This window comes from Natrix helvetica (assembly GCF_964273705.1).
Source record: "Natrix helvetica genome assembly, chromosome: 1".
Classification (NCBI taxonomy): Eukaryota; Metazoa; Chordata; class Lepidosauria; order Squamata; family Natricidae; genus Natrix; species Natrix helvetica.
The window spans coordinates 128,099,378-128,120,470 of NC_138548.1; the positions used below are offsets into that span (position 1 = coordinate 128,099,378).

The window sequence follows — 21,093 nt, forward strand, 5'->3', positions numbered from 1 at the left end:
AGGTCTCATACCGGTTCTCTGACTGTGTTGCCTTTGTGTCATGCACCGGATGATCACACACTGTCAACTCTGAAGTGAACCTGGCTGAAGCCATCTTTTCCTCATTCATAGTTGCCACAAACTTAGAAAGGGGGAAGGGAGGGGGGAAGTAGACAGAGCAGTCAAAACAAAAAGTTTTCTTGTGGGAACCAAGGTCATCCCAACAGATGACAAGTGAAGGAGGAGAGGAGTGACTGAGCAGCCCCCTAGCTGCTTTCATTGGACAATGTGACCAGTGACATCTGGGGAGGGAAATATTTGCTCTTTTAATTGGGGGAAAACTGGGAACTTTTAGAGTTGATTTTCACTAGGTGTGCCGATATGACATATCCAATAAACATGTTCTTCGAGGAATCTACATGCCTTGGAATTCTGCTTCTGATGGATGCATTACTCGGAACCTTGACATGCAGTTTTTACTCTTTTTTAGTTTGTGATAGTTTTACTACTTCAATTAGAATCTTTAATTAGTTTTTTTAAAAGGAAATCAACTCCAGAGGAAGATTAGAACTATAATCTTTTTTTTTTTTGAGATAGGCTATAGCCATGATGGCGAACCTATGGCACGCGTGCCACAAGTGGCACGCGGAGCCATTTGTCAGGGCATTGCGAGGCGCTGCCCTGTTAGCTGGCCAGCGCGCATGCGCGCGCTGGCCAGCTGAGTTCACCTTTTTAAAAGCTATTTTTCGCCTTCCCCAGGCTCCAGAGGCTTTATTAGGAGCCTGGGGAGGGCGAAAAGAGCCTCCCCCCCCCCCCGGAGGCTTCAGGGACCGTCCATGAAGCCTTCGGAATGCTTAAAACCACCCTCCGAGCAAACTGGAAGTGACTTCCGGTTTGCTCGGAGGGTGGTTTTAAGCACTCCGAAGGCTTCAGGGAAGCCTCTGGACAGTCCCTGAAGCCTCCAGAGGGCCTCCGGGGGGTCGGGGGAGGCTCTTTTCGCCCTCCCCAGGCTCCTATAAAGCCCCTGGAGCATGGGGAGGGCAAAGGAAAATGTAAAAATGGGGGGGGTCACGCGTTTTGCACGCATGCGCACTGGGGGGGTCGCGTGTTGCATTATGGGTGCGGCACGCCCGCACTCGACCCCCCTGCGCTCCCCCCAAAAAAGGTTCGCCATCACTGGGCTATAGTAACAGAATATTGCAAACCTGGTCTCCTCTCCCTCTTACATCCCACTGAATGAGGAGGACTCTACCTGAATCTCTTCCAAATATAATCTTGCTTTCCAGGACTTAAAGAAAGTTTCAGCCCTCCTTGCTTACAAAACAATTCTTGCCTCTTTCCCACAAGGTAAAGCATTTCCCTGACTCCCTATAACAGTGAAGTATACCTCCCTTGTGGAAATGCAGACAGAGTCCAGGGAAGATTAAAGAAGCTTTTAGTTACATTACTACGCTAAATCCACCTTTCTCAGAGTTTCATGACATTGTTTTCATTGTTCATTTGGGTGGTTGGATTCTTACGATACCTATGTACATTAAGATTAGACTAAAGCGAGGTGTGATGGCAAATGTTTAGGAACCCTAACCCTAACCCAACCAACCAATTGATACACTTTGCCTAATGTTAAGGCCAGTCCTAATAGTGCTATTTGTGTTATGTACTGTAGTTGTTGCAATTGGACTTGGATGCACATCCAAACCCCACATCCCCCTTCAGAACAGACTGAGTCATTTTCCCCCCTAAGTACAACTGACTTCATAGGACTGTGGTTGCAAGGATAAAATTATTGCAATACACAGAGTTGTTTTGATTTTTCAGACAGCAAGTGGGCTCTAAATTCAATAAATACATAATATTTATATTATATAAATTATATTATATTAGGATAGTATTTGTACTGGAACCCTGGATTTTAGTACAGGTCAATAATTTAAGGTTAATTGAGGTAGAAAGGAGAAGGGAGGGTTGTGAGATTTTGTCTTAAATTATTCTCAAAGGAATGACGTGTGTAGTACTTCAAAGAGGAAAATTTGTTTTCTTTCAATTTTACCCCTTAGTTTGTCAATAGAATTTTGGGGCTGAAATTATAGGAAGTGTATAGGAAGGACGAAATACTTTTCTTCTCTTTCCCAGCTACTGACTTTGTTGTTATGTTCTGTTGAAAAATATGTGTCCTCATTGCCTGCCTTCTGAAACCAGTTGTGTTGCCACATTAATTTCAAAATTTGTGACATACAACAATGTTGCCAAGATATGCATCTAGTCAACAACCTACTAAAAAAAAAGAACTGCGATCCTACTCAGAATATATGGTAGAGTTTCAGATATTTACATCAAAATAACAACTGGTTTAATTTGTTCCTATCACCAAAGCCAGAGTGGAAGAAAATATTTGAATCAAAATGAAAACGCTATACCTTTTTGGAAATAGGTAAATGGGATATTACATTTCCCAAGTCAACTACAATTGGTCAATTAATTAATTATCCCATTTAGGATTTTAAAGGAATATAATAGTGATGAATAATTTCCCAAAACTTTGTTCCAGATGCTTTAAATGGAGGATCCAAGACTTTAATTCATAATACTAGTGGCAAGGGGACACCAAATGTCAGACTAATGGATTTTAAGAAGAATTTGGAAATGTAGATGCAAAGCATCCTTTTGTAAAATAGGCTGTGTGAACAAAAATATTAAAACTCTAAACTCCACATTCAGAGTTCACACACTTCATAAATGTATTAGTCCAATTTGTGGAAGTTATCATTGTGATTTGTAAACCATAATTTAGGACTCATAATTATTTATAATCTGATCATTCTGACTTGTTCAGTAGTGAATAAAACATATTATTTGCATTTGCACCAAAGTGTGATGCAACTGAATGAAGAAGCCTACTTTAGAAAGTACCATGAAGAGATAATTAGAAAAGATGTCATTTGAACTCTGTTGCAAGGTTTTTTTTTTAAAAAAATGTTGATGCTAATATGCAAACATAGTGTATGTATGTGTATGCTTGTCACAAGATTTCCATGGGTGGATTGAGAATGGAGTTAATAACCATTCACCATGAAAATGCTGTTGAGCCTGTGGGAGATGTTTAGTCTGACTTCATCTATTTGGGGGGAAAAAAGAGGTATCACAAACCATTATTCTTTGCTGTCCTCTAATAATTTTCTGGAGTTTTGCAGCCAAGAAAATCAACTTAATCATAAATTAGTAAATAAAAAATTGCATGCAAAACACAGATTACACTACCATATCTATTTGCAGAGAACTGTAAAAATTAGTTGCAGAGTGATTACAGAATGAGAGAATAATATCCACTGACATAAAGCTAGTTTAACTTTCATACATTGCGAAATCATTTTCTTAGCATACATTCCCCGTAATGTATAATACAGCAAAAATGATTAGTTAAGAGATATGTAATCATTTACATTATAAATCCTATCACTATAATCTTTTGAACATGAAGATTCTGAGTAACAGTTTTACCAGTCCAGATGTCTGGTATCTATCTGCTTCAACAGTTTTTTTAAAAAAAAATTCTTTCTCACTTGATCTCACTAAACCATAATTTAAAACTCATGATGTACTGGATTAACGACAAGGGGCTGGGTTTACATATGATACTACTCCGCTATGAACCATGGATTGCAGATTACAATGACTAGTTTACAAAAATGTGCTAAATGCAAATAAAAGAAATTATATTGTTTGGTCTAATATGTGAGTTAAGCCTTATCTCCATTTTCTTTGGATAGAACAGTATTATTTCCAAATTTTGACCATATGTGATTTTTCTCCTGCTGTTAGAATGGTTATATAGCCCACATTCCCTTAAATTCTTGGAGAAGATTTACATTATGTCATGTCCTTTTATTTGAACTTTTACATGACTTCTCCATACCCTTCTTTGAGGGTGGGAGAAATTTCTCACTTTTTACACAGTCTACCGTATATTCTGTGTGGTATTTTGGTTAGAGTTACTTATTTGGGCTATGAAAACTCACTAGATGGCAGGAAATAATTTGTCTGGATGACCATTAGTTGGCAATTTAGAGGTTCATATTTACTGCCAACTAATGGTCATCCAGACTTTTTCGAGTTGTCTGAACTGGAAGTGATTGTTTTCCAAGCATGATTTTCACAGAGTTCTCTTTAACAAGATTTATTGAAAAGGGTTAAAGCCCAAGCAATTAAAACTAATTTTCTACTTAGAACCAGTCAGTATCTCTGGTGTTCTATAAGACCACAACTTGGATTGAACTGAATACTGTATTTGACGAAGTGTGATTAGACACACAAGATATTTGTCTCTGGTGCAGAAGTTCTCAGCATACATGCAAACCAACAGAATAATGATAGTCATAACACCATAATAATACCATTAAGAGGGAGGAGTAAAGATAATAAGAAGGATAAATAATAACACTAGAACCATACTGCATGGGTAAATACACATCCCTTTCTCACATCGTCACAGGGACAAGAGGGAAAGGTGTAACAAGGTTGTCTACAGCTAGCCAAGGGCACTTCCAGCTATGGCTGCTTTAATCAAATAATGGAAGCAGCATCCATTCTGTTGCACTTCAAGCTCTGTTCTTTTCGAATGTGCATATGACGTCAAGTTACACATCCAAAAGATATGGACTTGCATCACAATGATGGGATGTTGCTCTCATCAGATTGACTGGATTGATCCCTCTTGTAGACATCACTGCAGTTGGTTATTTTTGTAATAGTACCTTGAATCTTTACTGGATTGAGAACCAGTTCTTACAACAGATAGAATAGCTTGCTGCAATCAAGGGCTGTAATTTCCCCCATCATCCCCCACACACACCACAAGCACCAAAGTCTGGGGCTTATAAGACTGTAGACACAGTCATTTTCAAGATACCCAGTCAACTGTTACCCAACAGTGTTTTCTTTTTTGCAAACAAACCTCACATCCTCTTCATATACTGTAAAATGTTGATGTCACCTTTACAGCACAGATTGAAACACACATCTTGGGAGAGTAAAGTGTTGTGATTAGCAGGATAATTTTCAAAAGAAAAAAAAAAGAAACCTTCCCAAGGTTTCCCCATCAATTCTGATGGCAGGTGTAGCCAAATTTACAAATTGGTAGCCACCTATACTAGGAACTGTAGAATTGGAGCCACCAGATTTCTTGGCCAGAGTCCCCAGGACCACAAGGGGAAGATGCTATTGCCTTTGTGGCCTGAATGTCACTTCCCTAGACTCTTGAGAAAGATTGTTTAATAAACAGCGCATATACTCAGTGTTAAAAAGTGGGAAACAATGAATTAAAAGCAACTTACCCTAATTTGAAAGCAGTTGAGTAATGATTAATAATACATACAAATACTATTCGAAATCACAGAATACTGTAGGTAAACTTTGTACAATATGGAACAAATGCAATTGCACAGGAAGAGAACATCTGATTTCTGCAAATGAGATCTCAGTTTGTTTCCTGATATATCCATTGAGACTTGATAACATCTAGCTGAAATATCTGAAATCCCGGAGAGTGGAGCTTAGTACTAAGAATGATGATCGGCTCTGTGGACCAATGAGATCTCAAGTTGCTTCCTATGCCCCTCTGAGTGTACAGGATTTTATCAAACCAAGCAATGTAGCTGTGCACCAAACTGCAGTTTAAAGCACTGTTGTAGAGATGGTTTCTTTTTTTAAAAAAACAACAACAAGGCTTTAAAAAGTATGCAGAATATAACTTTTGGAATTCTTTCCAATCCCTTTACCAGCAATAAGCCAAAAATATTTGGGGTAGAGGAAGGATTAAAAGAAGCATGGGGTGGGCTACATTTCCATTTATCATATTTATATTGCCACCCATCTCACAAATGCTCTGAGTGGTATATAATAAAACCATGAAATAGCAGAATAAAAAATAGCAGTTAAAAGCATGATTAAAAGGTAAGGAAGCAGCATTTGATATTGCAAAAAATGGAATCTTCTCATCAACTCATCATTTCCTTGAGGTCCTAAGCCTATTGACACAGACAGGTTTTAATGGGCTTAGAGAAGGTTGACTCTACTCTGGGTCATGTGACCTGGAGGGAGGAAGTATATATGCTTATCTATATATATAAAAGCAAAATGATACTCACTCGACATCATGAAATATCCAGAACTGTAAAGCCTACAAACTTGAAATTTGGCACATATGTTCCTCGTGGCTTCTAAGTGCTCACTAAAAAAGGATTTTTTGAAATGACCATCAGATCATTAGTATTTCTTATACAATAATTAACACAGTGTGTTGCTAAGGAGTTCTACTCCCTCTCCCGACCTGAAAAGAATTCTATTCCAACTGCCAGTTGCCTGACATTCCGTTACCTCAGTTCAAAACTGGCAGATGTTCCACTCTTTCACTCAGGAGCAGCCTGGGGCTCCTTACAGTACTAAAAGTCAGTACCTCATCAAAATGTCTATGTCTTCCATCTATGGAACTGCTTCTGGACTCAAGGCAGCGGGAGCGATATTCCCTTGTATGTTTCAATCACCAACCACCACTGAGCCAACAGATTGTGAACAGAGTTTCTCCTGCATAGCCCGGTCACATAGTTTAATCATAAAGCAGGGGGATCCAGCCAATACTCACCATCATTCATTGCCTACCTCTCTATACCACAAAGAGGGATGCTTTTCCCTTCACAGCCTAAGTCGGATCTGATCCATATTTGGACTCAGTCTTTCTTTTTCCTCAACTCTAATTTGATCCTGTTCAGTTCAATTTTTGGAGAAGTATTATGTTGTTAGATGAACAGACTCCTGCTCCTTCCCTTTATGTTACTTTTCCCAACATTTTAGGTTGGAAAGCATAACAAGAATCATAGTTAGAACAGATTCAGCAATCTCCCTAATTTAGCCCTTCCTGTTCTGTTGGGGCTATAATGGCCCAAATTCCTGACAAAAGTGTACTCCTGGTGTATTTGGAGAGGGCACAATTAGAGAATTCAAATGTGGAGGGCTTAAAGTTATCCCCAATTCTTCCGACCTATTTTACTACACTAATAGTAAATAGAATTGGGCTGCAACAACCTATATAATCATTGCACCAAATAATTACGGTTAGAATTGTACTTCCATCTATTAGTTGTCTAGAGTTTTGTAGCTTTGATCTGGAACTCATTTCGAAGGATGAGGCAGCAAAAAGCACATTCAGACTTACAAGGTTCAGTTACTAGAGCTGTTACAAAAAACAAACAAACACACACACAATAGTGCTGATCTATATTGTAAAGATGTTGTATGAAGAAGGAAGGGCCTTGAGGGACAAATTGCAGAGCTGGTACCAAAAGAAAAGTCAGATAAAAGAAACCTGAGTAAGGGGCTATCAGCCCTCCCAGGTAAACCAGGCAGGAAGCACAACTAAATGAATTAATTCTACTTTATTGTAAGGTTAAAGGCAAAGGTTCCCCTCGCACATATGTGCTAGTCGTTCCCAACTCTAGGGGGCGGTGCTCATCTCCATTTCAAAGCTGAAGAGCCAGCGCTGTCCAAAGATGTCTTCGTGATCATGTGGCTGGCATGACTAAATGCCGAAAGCACATGGAATATTGTTACCTTCCCACCAAAGGTGGTTCCCATTTTTCTACTTGCATTTTTATGTGCCTTTGAACTGCTAAGTTGGCAGAAGCTGGGACAAGTAACGGGAGCTCACTCCATTATGTGGCATTAGGAATTCGAACCACTGAACTGCCGACCTTCTGATTGACAAGCTCAGCATCTTAGCCACTGAGCCACTGCACCCCTCAATTGTAAGGTTACATTATCCCAAAGGTGCTTTTTCAGGAGGCAGCTGGACTTCCTTGATTTTTTTTTTCTTTTGAAGACATTTCGCTTTTCATCCAAGAAGCTTTTTTAGCTCTGAAAGGATAGTGGGGAATAGAAGGGCTGTCAGAGCTGAGGAAGCTTCTTGGATGAGAAGCGAAATGTCTTCAAAAGAAAAAAACAAGAAAGTCCAGTTGCCTCCTGAAAAAGCACCTTTGGGACAACAATGACCTCTGGATGATTGAGAATCTCTACAGAAGGTTACATTACTAGAGTCTTGCAAGTCTGAAGTCATACACTTCCCATTTCCACTTGATCAATTGCATGATTGATTAGAGTGGGTCTTTCCTAAGTTTTTTCCCTCCTATTATGAAATGACTGCAAGCACCTGCCTCAGTTATTTGATGGTTTCCTAGGTAGCATCTCCTCCTCTCTTTCCCTAAGGTCCATTCATTCCATTCCATTGGCAAAACGGTAACCTTAGACAAGTTCCTTCTTAGATCTCTCAAAGATAAAGGGACGGAGGGGGAAGCAGATTCAGACTTCCAAGATTGTGTTAGTACAACTTTACAATAAAAAAAAAATCCTGACCTATATAATATCTTGCAGAGCTGACAGCAATCTTTCAAGTCTGAATGTGCTCCCACACTCTTCACTTTAACTTCATGTGGACCAGAGAGCAGCTTATCTGAGATGTTTTCTCATTATTTCCTTGGCTCAGACTCAAGCCCTGCTTATCTAATCATTGCTTTGGCAGTGTTTGTTCCTTTGCTCGTTGCATTATTTTCTATTTATTGGCTTAGCTAATCACTTGGTGCTAAGTCAGACTCAGGGGGATGTCCTTCTAAGAAGACAATACATCTTGCCTGCCTGCCTGCCTGCTTGGCAACCAATGGATTGGAGTGCAACCTCCCCCTATCTCCCAGGGTTAGGCAAAGCTAAGAACTACCAGTGATGAATTATATACTGGCCTCCTACATACATGCTTAGTTTTAATGGGTGGTAGATCGGTTGGTTCCCAGCCCTGTCTGAAGACGTCTCAGTGGTCATGTGGCCAGCAGAGTGCTATTACCTTCCCACCAAAGGTTGCATTTTTACATGCTTTCGAACTGCTAGATTGGCAGAAGCTGGGACAAGTAACAGGAACTCACTCCGTTATGCGGCACTAGTGATTTGAACCACCGAACTGCTGACCTTTCTGATCGACAAGCTCAGCGTCTTAGCCACTGAGACATCTCATCCCTTGGGTGGTAGACAGCTTGACAGAAATAATGTTTTCTCTTTTTTTCCAGCAGAATGGAGCTCCTCTGTCCAAATATTACCTGCTAAGAATGCAACTTCCATCCTGTGCCTTCTAAAGAGAAACAAATCCCCATTCTCTTAAGATTTTTTTTTAACACATTCATGTTCATTTGCAACACATAAATGTACTGTAGTTGCCTCATATTTATCTAACTTAGCAACTAGGATTTGTTCAATGACATCTTTGGTATGTTTACCCACATAACCCTTCTTGTGTTCAGACATTGTGCTTCCCTTCCAGTAGCTTCTGGTAGCCTCTTACTTAAGAGATTAAGAAGCTTCTGCAATGGCACCAGAAACCTGCAGAGGGAACAAACAGTTGGCTAAGAACTTAGGCTATTGCACTCAGTTGCTTAATTGCCCAGTTAGACAAGAAAAAGCTAGATAAAGGATGCAATGGATGCCTATTTTATCTCTTGCAGAGACTGTTGAGCACCAACTACAATCTGTTTGAGGATTGCTTCCCACCCTGCTTTATACAGCTCTATTTGTCCCATCAGACTTTCAATGGGAGAATATAGAAGCTGTAGCCTTTCGGTATTGATAGATTCTAACCCCCATCAGCCCTAATCCTTAGCCAGGTAATTTGGGACTTAATAGGAATCAAACTCCTATAACATCTAGAGTCTTAGATTCCCCATCCCGATTCTTCTGGCAGTTGAGTCTTCACCAATGGAAATCTTCAGTTGATGATTTCTGCACATCCAGCCACTGTTAAAAGGGTATAAAGGCTGATCCCAAAGGGGCTTTTACAAAAGGCAACTTTGTTTTTCCTTGAGGACATTTCACTTCTCATCCAAGAAGCTTCTTCAGTTCTGACTGAATGGGGGAAGATGGAAGGATTTATATTCCTTGCAGTTATCTGGTTGTTAGCCCTTGTTCTGAGAGTCACTGAGGCCAATTCAAGATTAACTGTGCCCTCAGAGGTCACCTGAATCATGCAAATGGGTGTGGAACTCCTGAAACTACTGTGCTTAAACAGGAGATAGGTGATGTCGTATCCCTCTCTCTTCGTTGAGAGAGGGCTGTTCAAACTTAATGGCCTCTTTGACCCATCTTTCAAAGTCCACATTCTTGATAGAGAAGACTGCTGATTTGAATAGAATATAATAGAATTCTTTATTGGCCAAGGGTGGTTAGACACACAAGGAGTTTGTCTTTGGTGCATATCCTCTCAGTGTACATAAAGAAAGATAAAGAAAAATAAAATACATTCATAAAGAATCATAAGATACAACATTTAGTGATAGTCATAGGTTACTAATAAGCAATCAAATCATACTAGAAACAAATAAAACAATATAAATCGTAACGATGCAAGCAACATGGTTATAGTCATAAGTGGGAGGAGATAGGTAATAGGAAGGATGAGAAGAATAATAGTAATACAGTCTTAGAAAATAATTTGACAGTATTGTGGGAATTAATTGTTTAGCAGAGTGATGGCAGAGTGATGGAAAAAACTGTCCTTGTATCTAGTTGTTATGGTGTGCAGTGCCATCTCCCCCCCCCTATACGTGTGTGTGTGTGTGAAAACACTGTATATATACACACACATACATTATCTATCTATCATCTATCTATCTATCTATCTATCTATCTATCTATCTATCTATCTATCTATCTATCTATCATCTATCTATCTATCTATCTATCTATCTATCTATCTATCATCTACCTACCTACCTACCTACCTACCTACCTACCTACCTACCTACCTACATACCTATCTATCTCTCTGTTTTTCAGCTCAGCTGATTCGGAGAGAGAGACAGACAGAAAGAGAGAGAGAGAGAGAGACAGAGAGATGCACATACACACGTGTGTGTAAATCAAATCCATGTATATATGTGTATGTGTGCATACACACACACACACACAATATAGACAGATAAATATGACAATATACAATTTGGATTTTTGTTACTTTTATTTTTCATAGTAATTCTGAAATTATTTAGATGATGGAGATGTGTGTCTGACTCTTCAAGAAAAATATATTCCCAGTTTTTTTTGTAAATGGCATGATTTAAAATTAGATGCTACCCAAGTTGGTTTTTTAGAAAAGCCCCTGAAACATGGCTTTTCCAGAGCCTTGGAAATTCAAGTTACTCTTGCTATGAGTGATTTTTGTATGATACTTTGGATGTTCCTTGAGCATCATGGGTATTATTGTAATTTAGCCATCATTTTTAAAAAATGTTTTTAATCTTCTTACTGTAAGCCATTAGAATTTTCCTAGGACATGAGTGGAATGTAAGCTCCTGTAAGCAGATAAAATCAATACTAATCAGCATAAAATATATCTTATTTCTCTAATAATTTTTATTTTCATTTTTTATCTTTTCCATACAAGCCAGGGGCCACACCAGAGGTGGTATTCAGCAGGTTTTGCCCAGTCCTGGAGAACTGGTAGTGGAAATTTTGAGTAGTTAGGAGAACCGGTAAATACCACCTCTGACTGCCCACCCCCATCTATTCTCTCTGCCTCCTGAGTCCCAGCTGATCAGGAGGGAATGGGGATTTTGCAGTAACCTTCCGCTGGAGTGGGGAGGGAATGGAGATTTTACAGTATCCCTCCCCTGCCACGCCCAACAAGTCACACCCACCAAGCAACACCATGCCATGCCCACCAAGTCACACCCACAGAACCAGTAGTAAAAAAATTTGAATCCCACCACTGGGCCACACTCTATAAAATCAAAGACTTAATGTAATCCCTTTTAATATACTTCCAACGGGTTATATAATTTAGATAGGTGGATAAAAATGTCATTTCCAGTCTTTCCAGGCTGACTGTGAGACTAATCATAATAATAAAATCAAAATTTAAGGATTACAGAATACAGAACACAAATTACAGAAAAGCAGAGTTGGAAAGGGCCTTGGTCCAATCTCTGCCCGAGTAGGAGATCTTGAGATTATAGCATAAACCAGCAATGGTAGTCCCAGTGTTATCAGAGTACTGGGTGCCATACGAAAATAACATGGACGGCACTTAGAATATCTGCACATTGACAAAATTTCCAGCTGTCAGTTGCAAAAGGCCACACTGCTTGGATCTGCACATATATTGTGGCGATACATTATGACATCCTAGAACTCTAGGTTCTCGGGAAGAACTCAATGTCAAAGAAGTGGCAGCTGTTACTTCACACTGTTGTGAACAGATAATAATTAATAATCTGGTTAAATTTCTGTACCATATTACCAGACCACCATAAATGCAAAAAAAATCTCTTTTCCTTATATCCTCTCCAATATAAAAATGAATAATGACATTATCATGAAAGAATACAATAAGTGTGAAGGTTCCATCTATGGAGTACTTTAAAATGCATTTATTATACTATTCTTAGGTGAAAATAAAGCTTCTCTTTGTCTACTCCAAAGTATAGTATTAACCTGTGTAATTTTGGTATAGTATCCATAAGGTGAAGGCTCTCCTTGCACATATGTGTTAGTTGTTCCTGACTCTAAGGGGCAGTGCTCATCTCCATTTCAAAGCCGAAGAGCCAGCACTGTCCGAACCGTCGACCTTTCTGATTGACAAGCTCAGCATTTTAAGTCACTGAGCCACTACATCTTTTATCCATAAATACTGCTAAATAAAAATTTGCTGCTGGTTCAAGAAGTCAAGAGTTTGGGTTTTAACTTCAGGACATTGTAAAAAAGAGAGAGAGAGAGAGAGAGAGAGATAGGGAGAGAATTCAGTTGTGTCCAATTAGCTTCACTGGGCTTCAACTGATGTATTAGATTTGGAAGTCGATTCTACTGTACAAAAATATATTTTGAATCTAAAAGGTATTTTTTTTGCAGTGATTTAATGTTTAATTAAATGTTCTTTAGTGCAGTTTTATGTGGGGGCTAGCTGATTGCACTTTGGTTTGTTGTGGCTTATGCTTTTTTTATCATTGCATAGATTTAATTATATGAAAATGAAAATGACATGCTCTAGAAGATACTTAAACTTTATAAGGCTATCATGAGAAAATCTGATTTTTTAAAAAAAGACAGTCTGATTTCCCAGGTCATTAATCCCAGGCCAGAAAACAGAAGCTAGAGGCAAATCATGTTTCATCTCCTCTTTCTTACTACTCACTTCCAAATTATTTAACCAATTGGGCCTGAAGTCCCAGATTGATGTATTGCTTGTCATAGAAAAATGATGTACAGGTAAACAAGGGTCTATGGTCTACAAAGTCACGTTTATCCAATAGAAAGCAATGCATGAATAATGGGCCAACTCATGATAATATGTAGAGCAGCAGGATTAACTTTAATCTTTTTCAGTGCTGTTGAAATAACTTTCCCACTATTTCTAAAACGGCACTTATGAAACAACCTAAGATACAAGTGCTATATGAATTTACAACACACCAGCCGAGTGATTTTCATTACATTTTATTTCTTAAATATTTAGCATAATTTCATAGCAAATACATAACTAGTGATACAATTGTATACAGGTTTCTCCTGAGCAAGACTCTTTCCATCTGCATTCTAGTGTGATGAGCAGAAGAATGCAGCCTAATTATGATTCCCAGAGCTAATGGCAATATCTCCCCTCCACCAGAATAAACATATTATGTACCAATTGGTAACACAATTATTATTCAGAGAATGGGACTCCTCCCTAGCCACGATTCCCCTAGTTCATTTTCCCAATTGTGCAAGTGTTCTAACTCTGTACTAACAATTTAAATATCTGCTAAATTTACATCAACTTCCCATAAGCGGAGGTCTTGCGTATATATCCCAAAACACTAGGCCAACATGGTCCTGGCTGATGAAGACCATGGGAGTTGTAACCAAGCTAATCTTATCAGCACCAAGTATTGGAGACTGAAGCAAAACTTTTTCATGGGCTATGTGAGAACCTGAACGCTTTCTCCTGAACAGATTTGTTCTGGAATAATAGATGACAGAGGACAACTTGGGAAAATTGAACACGTATGTCAGCAACATCTGAGTGTTCCCTGAATGGGGCAGAGCAAAAAGTGGGGATTGGAAGAAACTCTGCAGTGGCCAAAACATTCACTAGTATTCTCTCTTCTGTCTTTTTACCTTAGCACTGCTGTTTTGAAGTGAGGATAAAGTATTTCCCATGAGATCATTCCCTTCCACGTTCCCTTTTTTTCTTTCTACATATTCAGAGTGCTGATTCTATACCAAAATAAATTAATTCAGTCTCTTCCATGCCTCTGCTGCAGGGGTCTCCAAACTTGGCAACTTTAAGACTTGTGGATTTCAACTCCCAGAATTTCCTGGGCCATGACTGGCTGAGGAATTCTGGGAATTGAAGTCCACAAGTCTTAAAGTTGCCCAGTTTGGAGACCCTTGCTCTATTGCATCGCTCCAAGTGACTGAATCACAAGTACATACTTGTTTCTCTATTACTTAGTCCGGATCAAATGCCTTCTGCTTTCCAAATGGTTTAATATTTTATTGCTTATGTAGGCTGGTTGGGAGAGTATATACTGCTCTAAGGGCTGAAGGCAGACTGGCTTCATATCTCATTGAAACACCAATTAAAGCAAACAATTAATAGTGTTGCATCGTTTAAAAAATAGGGGATGCTCCATACCACTTCAGTGATTTTTGGTTTTTTTTTGTTCAGGCTCAGTCTTAATCTGAACAGAGATACGCAGATCTCTTTTATCACCGCAAGAGTCCCTTTGCTTTTATTCTTCTGGATCTGGTATCTCAAATCCACTCATAGCCAGCCCGCAGACAGGTACCTGAGCTTGCAATGAGGCAGGGTAGTGCAGGATGACTTGGTGAGAGCAAGGATCATGTGTTCTGACCATTTCTCTTCTGGTAGCATGCTATGCAGTAGCGCTCCTTGTGTCCACCACTCACTGAACAAGCATGACAAACAGTGTTCTTGCACCACCTGTGGGAGTGGAAGAGAAAGACAAATTGGGTGACCTGATTCCCAGCCCATCTCTCTCTGATCTGAAGGAAACGATACAATCATGGCTGAACGTTCAGCTTCATCAGTAATGCTGCCTAATTGTTCTAGCTCACACAATAGCAAGGAGAAGCACAATTTAATCTTGTTTCTTGGTTTACACTATGCACAGTGAAGTTTATACACCAATGCAGAAGGCAGCCATTATCTACCAAAGAGGAGAGAGTCAATCTATTCTCCAAAGCACCTGGGGGCCGGACAAGAAGCAATGGATGGAAACTAATTGAGGAGAGAGGCAACCTAGAACTAAGGAGAAATTTCCTGACAGTTAGAACAATTAACCAGTGGAAGAATTACCCAATCTCTTCTTTAAAACTTCCAGTGTTGGAGAGTTGACAACCTCTGGATGCAGGTTGTTCCACTGGTTAATTGTTCTAACTGTCAGGAAATTTCTTCTTAGTTCTAGATTCCTTCTCTCCTCAATTAGTTTCCATCCGTTGCTTCTTGTTCTGCCCTCAGGTGCTTTGGAGAATAGCTTGACTCTCTCCTCTTTGGTAGATAATGGCTGGCTTCTGCATTGGACTAGAAGACCTCCAAGGTACCTTCCAATTCTGTTATTCTATTCTATTCTATTCTATCTCCCTGGGAAGCAGGCCATAACCAAAAAAGGTCTAATACAATTAATTGCCTTAGCTTACCTCAAAAAGCATGAACCTCTGTAAATCTCAAATACATAAACATTGAAGAGTCCTGCTAGAATGATCATACAAAGCTTAATCCAATATTTCAGATGCCAATTGAGGCTCACAAGCCAGGTTTGTGTTCCCAATAACTGGCATCCTGCTACCCACAATCAAAGCATAAAGTATAGCTATTATAACCACAAGCTACTGAGAAACCTATCTTACTAGCTTATCTCTTTTAAAACTATTCTAACCCATGCACACCACAACTGCTGATAGCAAAGTTCACAGTTTAAGTGGTATGTGGAAAAAAAGTGTGCCTTTCCAGTATCCTAAATCTTGTGTCAATCTTCTTAACTGAGTAAGTGTAGGAGATAGTATTATGAGATGGGAGGAATGTCTACCTTGATGCCATTTCACACCTCTATATCATGTAACCTTCTTTCACAGATGAGTAACTCTAACCTCTTCTTTTTAATTGACCCTTAGCTGCATTTTCTCCAAAGTGACAATACAGAACCCTTTAGAGGTGCAGAGAACAGAACTGGACACCATACTACAAACATGGATGCACCAGAGATTTGTGCAGAAGCTGTACAGTATCAGCACTTTCCTTTTTTATCCCTTTCCTGATGATCTTTGATACAAAATTTACAGTTTTAGCCAAACAGTGAGCAAATCTTTTATTTGAACTATTCAAACACAGGTCTACTGTCAGAGAGCTATTAACACATATAGACCTGGGCTGATTAGCACAGCTGCCAAAGGAACAATGAAGTGTATTGTAAAAGTACATCATAAATAGATGTCTATGGGCCCATGATAAACAAATATGATGGCATCACAGCTGCCCCAGGTTCTGCGAGCTTCTGCAAAAGATGTGGTATGCAAACAATATTGTGGTACGATAAAGCCCAGCTGATTAAAGTTAACTCTCTCTGTTTTTATCTCATGAGGTATTTCTCATCACACTTGTTTTCTCTGCTTCTGAAAATGGCAACATCTAGAATTTAGACTTCCCTTTTCTGCCATTTCCTGGAAAAGAATGGCCAACCTCTTGAACTGTTGAAAGTACCTAATGACGTCCCAAAGGTGTTTTTTTCAAGAGGCAACTGGACTTTCTGGTGTCAGACCTGGAAGCCATCTTTTACATTGGGCCTTCAGGTCTCCCACCTTTTTTCCAGGATAAAATGTGAGGGGGGATTAGTTAGAGTATGGTTGATATATATAGGGTTACATTCTTTTCTCAGTGTGTCAAGGGCATTGCAGCCCTGCAGCTGCAATGATGTAAGACACACTCCCCCCCATTAAAAGAGTGTGAAAATGTGGGTGCATCTTATACACCGAAAGTGGCCCCGCGTGCTCACAACCAGTGAACCTGTTACTAAAGTTCACCTCTGGGAACAGCTGATTGGGGGTATTCCAGCAGGCTGATTCACCCGCCAATCAGCTGCTCATGCTGAATCAGGCTAAAGTGCGGAAGCTGACTAGGACACTAGCCAGATGAATACCGATGGATGCTGGTAGGCAGAGGCATTTTTTCCCTCCCCCAAGCTCTGGGACAGGTTGTAATGTGCCCACTTAGAGCTCAAAATCTGTTTTGATCATGGTATGCTTGTTCCCATGTTATATTTACTTTGTAGTCATTTGTAGATATTATATCTGGGTAAAGCACCAATAATCAGAACTGAATTTGGTAGTCTTTATAAATCAAAATTAGTAATAGAGAGGGGTGGGTTCCTGCCAGTTCTAACCTCTTCTATAGAAGAGGTTCCACAAATCTACAGTGCCATTTAGAACCAGTTCCAGCTCCCTCCCCCCGCCCGTCCGCACATCATCAAGATGAAGAGCTAGAGGAGGAATTCTGGGAGTTGAAGTCCACAAGTCTTAAAGCTGTCAAGGTTGAACACCTCTGTGAGTTTTTTTTCTAAAGGGTTAGGGGTGCAAGGGTCTTGTAACTTGACAGCTTTAAGACTTGCATGCTTCAAATGCCAGAGTTTCTGAGCCAACATTTTGGTTGCTAAGCAAGAGCGTTGTTAAGTGAGTTTCACCACATTTTACAAGTTGGTCACGCCCACCCAGTCAGATGACTGCCAAGCCACTCCCACCTGGTCACATGGCCGGCAAGCCACTCCCACAAAGCAGGCCAAACCTACAGAAGAGGTTCTAAAAATTTTTGAAACCCACCACTGGTAATAGATGGAAATAAATACGTCACCTGCACTGGTATCGGCGTGACATAAGCTTGAACTCTTTTTTGCACTGAGCGCACAACCCTGTGTTCTGAGGAGCAACGTTCACAACTGGCAACGTGATACCTTCCGTCTTCTGCCACAAAGCATCCTTCTCCCTAAAATACACACAGCAAAATACTTTAAATTTACTTCAAAATGCTTTTTGGCAGTTCCACTTAGACGTCTGTATTTGGCTCGTTCAGTTCATATGCTATTGCTGTTTTTTTAAGTACCTCAGTGGTTGGAGGTTTTAGAGGAATCTACTGTAACTTCCTTTTTAGAGGAAGTTGATGAAATTGATTTACATGACCTCTGGCATAAGAAACCTGAATATCAAAGGAGGGTAATTTTATACAGCAGCAAATTTGTTTTTCTATAATCTTAAAATGACTGGCTACAACAGAAGGTTTGCTTTGTGTGTATTTGAATGTCTCAGAAAATGTTTAACCAAGATCCAGCTACAATAGTCTTCTGGTTCAAATGGTTTGGCCTTGTCCTTTTAGGGTCACATTTTGGGCCAACTCCAAAAGGATTTTTAATACAATTTTGGATTAACCCTTGCATGCTAAAATGATTATATATATATTTTCTTCCCGATAGATGGCATCTATCATGAATTGTAGATATTTTGGATACGAGGGCTGACTAAAAGAACTACCATTCAACACTAGAATAAGGAATGCACTTAATTTTCAGTGATGGCCTTTTGAAAGGTGTTGTCTGTCAATGTTAGAATTAGCTTTTTTTTTTAGACAAAGGGACGAGGAATTGTTCTAAATATGACATACAGGCAAGCAGTTTTTGGTTGTCTTTTCCTTAACCAACATCGTCCATCTTCTGAGCAAATACGCTCCATTATCCAGCAGTTTGTACTGTTGAAAAACCTCTAGTCAAAAACATTTGCTTATAACCAGTGGTGGGGTGCAACTGGCTGGTTCGGTGACCCTGTGCTTTGCGCACATGCCTAACACGCATGCCTAACGCGCAGAGTTCAAAATACAGCAATTTGAAGCTTAGCTGCTTACCTTCTAAGGCAGTCCCGGTAAGTAGAGCAGCGGAGGCGTGGAAATCAACAGCGCGAATCAGCTGAGCCAGAAAGAAAGAAATATAGGACAGGATAGGGTGGGTGGGGCCAGCTGATCTTTGGAACTACCAGTTTGCCAAAACCAGTCCGAACTGGTAGCAGCCCACCACTGCTTATAACCTGTAATTTTGGGGTTGCTTATAATTTTGGGGTTGCTTATTACCTTCTGGAGCAACAGAACATTTTTTCTCTATTACCTATTTAATAGCTTTTAAAATATTTATCAGCATGTAACCAGTTTAGACTAAACATACCCAACTCTTTAAAGTTTTCTTAGATTAAATAATGAGGCTCTAGTCAAACTGTATGCATTGATCCAGTATCGGCTAAGTTTCTGGTTTATGCTTTCTTCAGTGACTAACTAGGAAGCTTGCATAATAATCAAACTAATGATAAATTTTTCCCCCTCCCTTTTAGCGCTGCTAATTCTCTATCAACAATATATCAAGTTGCATAAGGTAACTCAGGGACAATGAATATGTCATCGGCCGGGACCTTGAAATCTGAACTAGCTTGGCAAAATCGGTCATTCATTATTACAGAACACCTGGTTGAAAATGGCTTCATACAATACAGCAGACCTGTCAGTGGATATTGTCCTCTGCCAGTACAAAATGACATCAATTTGATCTTCACAGGTCAAAACACAGGTTGGACTATGAATGTATCTGTGCAAGGAGAGCACTGATTGTTGTATCTCCAGCTTCACAAGAGAGTTTTCTCATGGACCTCCTATTTCAGAGAGACTAATAGGAAAGGCAATACAATCTCCCTTAGCAGGCCAAAAAGAAAATTACCATAAAAACTGCTTGGAAATAAATAACAGCAAGATCAAATAACTCTGCTACCTTCTGGAGAGCAGTCACAGTGAGAACATAGTCTTCAGCCTGTCAAAAGGAATGCTACATTGCCGTGGTATCAGGGAGTCACATCAATGCCTTTACTAAAGAAGAACATCTCTCTGTCCCAACTCTTTTTAAGTGGATGCTGATCATCTTCCCCCATTATCATCTCCTCCTAACTTGGTTCAGAGATATATGAATAGTTTCACCAGCCAAAATCTGAAAGGCACCATGAGGTAAATCTATTCCCCAGAGCTGATTAAAAAGAATTCTGTTTAGAGGGTGCCAATTTTACCCTCATGTTCTCCCCCTTTTTTTGAATTAGCTCAGATTCCTAATAGTTGACTTTATCATTTTTCTCATCCTCAAGAAAACAGTAGTAGCAAAGATGAGCTGGCTAATTATCATCTAATTGGGATCTGAATCGCTATTTGTAAAAGCAATGCCAGGTACTATGAAGGTCTACCTCTGTGATAGGGCTGGGAAAGAACAGAGGAAAAAAAGGATAGTCAACTATAAGGTGGCTTGACTCAGTTACAGAGGCAACAGAATGCATCGTTGGAAAGCTTGAAGGATTAGTTTAGGGGCAGATTGTCATGGAGAAAAATCTATCTGTGTGATTATAAAAATCAATGCTAATCTGACAGCATATAATCATTTATAATCATTGTCAGGCATTTGTAATGGAAACAATGACATTCATTATCTGGATGCAGAAAATATCCTGTCAGAGACAAATAAGTAGGCCCATCTGTTCTGTAGTGGATAATGGCCTTGTACTCTATCATACGATAGAAAAACATGCCACAAGATCTAAATGGGCTCCATTTGCCGTTTTTACTGGTTTCCATCAGGTTTTTTTAAAACTCTATTTCTAGGGCAAAAGTATAGTGTACGGGTTCACCAATAGAGAACGTACAGGAAAAATTTAAATTTGACACTAAGGAAATAAAGGTCCAGGACATACTTGGAAATAAGGCAGCATGAAAACACTGGAGACCAAAGGAATTCCACTGCATGCACCTTGCAAGTCAAGAAATTCAACTGAGGTAAAAGAATAGAGAGGAGGATAAGTAAGCTGGATTCAGATCAGCCAGATGGAAGGATGAGATCCAGCAGACAGAGAAGAGACTGAACGGATCTGTTATATGAGACTCTGGCAGAGAGCCTATGTTCTGTGGTCATTTTTATTAGGGAAGGGGTACAGTTATTTTGTTTCACTATGTCCTGTACTTTTAAGCAGTGG

At 39.6% G+C, this 21,093-nt stretch overlaps 1 protein-coding gene across 3 annotated transcripts in view; it reads right to left on the reverse strand.

Annotated features, from left to right (window-relative positions):
• Positions 1-13,499: 13,499 nt before the first annotated feature.
• Positions 13,500-21,093, reverse strand: part of RUFY4 (RUN and FYVE domain containing 4) — a 29,187-nt gene continuing 21,593 nt past the window's right edge. For all 3 annotated transcript variants that reach the window (XM_081935981.1, XM_081935982.1, XM_081935983.1), the window contains 2 exons: positions 17,906-18,037; positions 13,500-14,986 (listed from right to left, as the gene is read on the reverse strand). In XM_081935981.1, the coding sequence (XP_081792107.1) occupies positions 14,884-14,986; positions 17,906-18,037 (235 nt within the window). In that variant the 3' untranslated portion in view covers positions 13,500-14,883. The remainder of the gene's footprint in view (positions 14,987-17,905; positions 18,038-21,093) is intronic.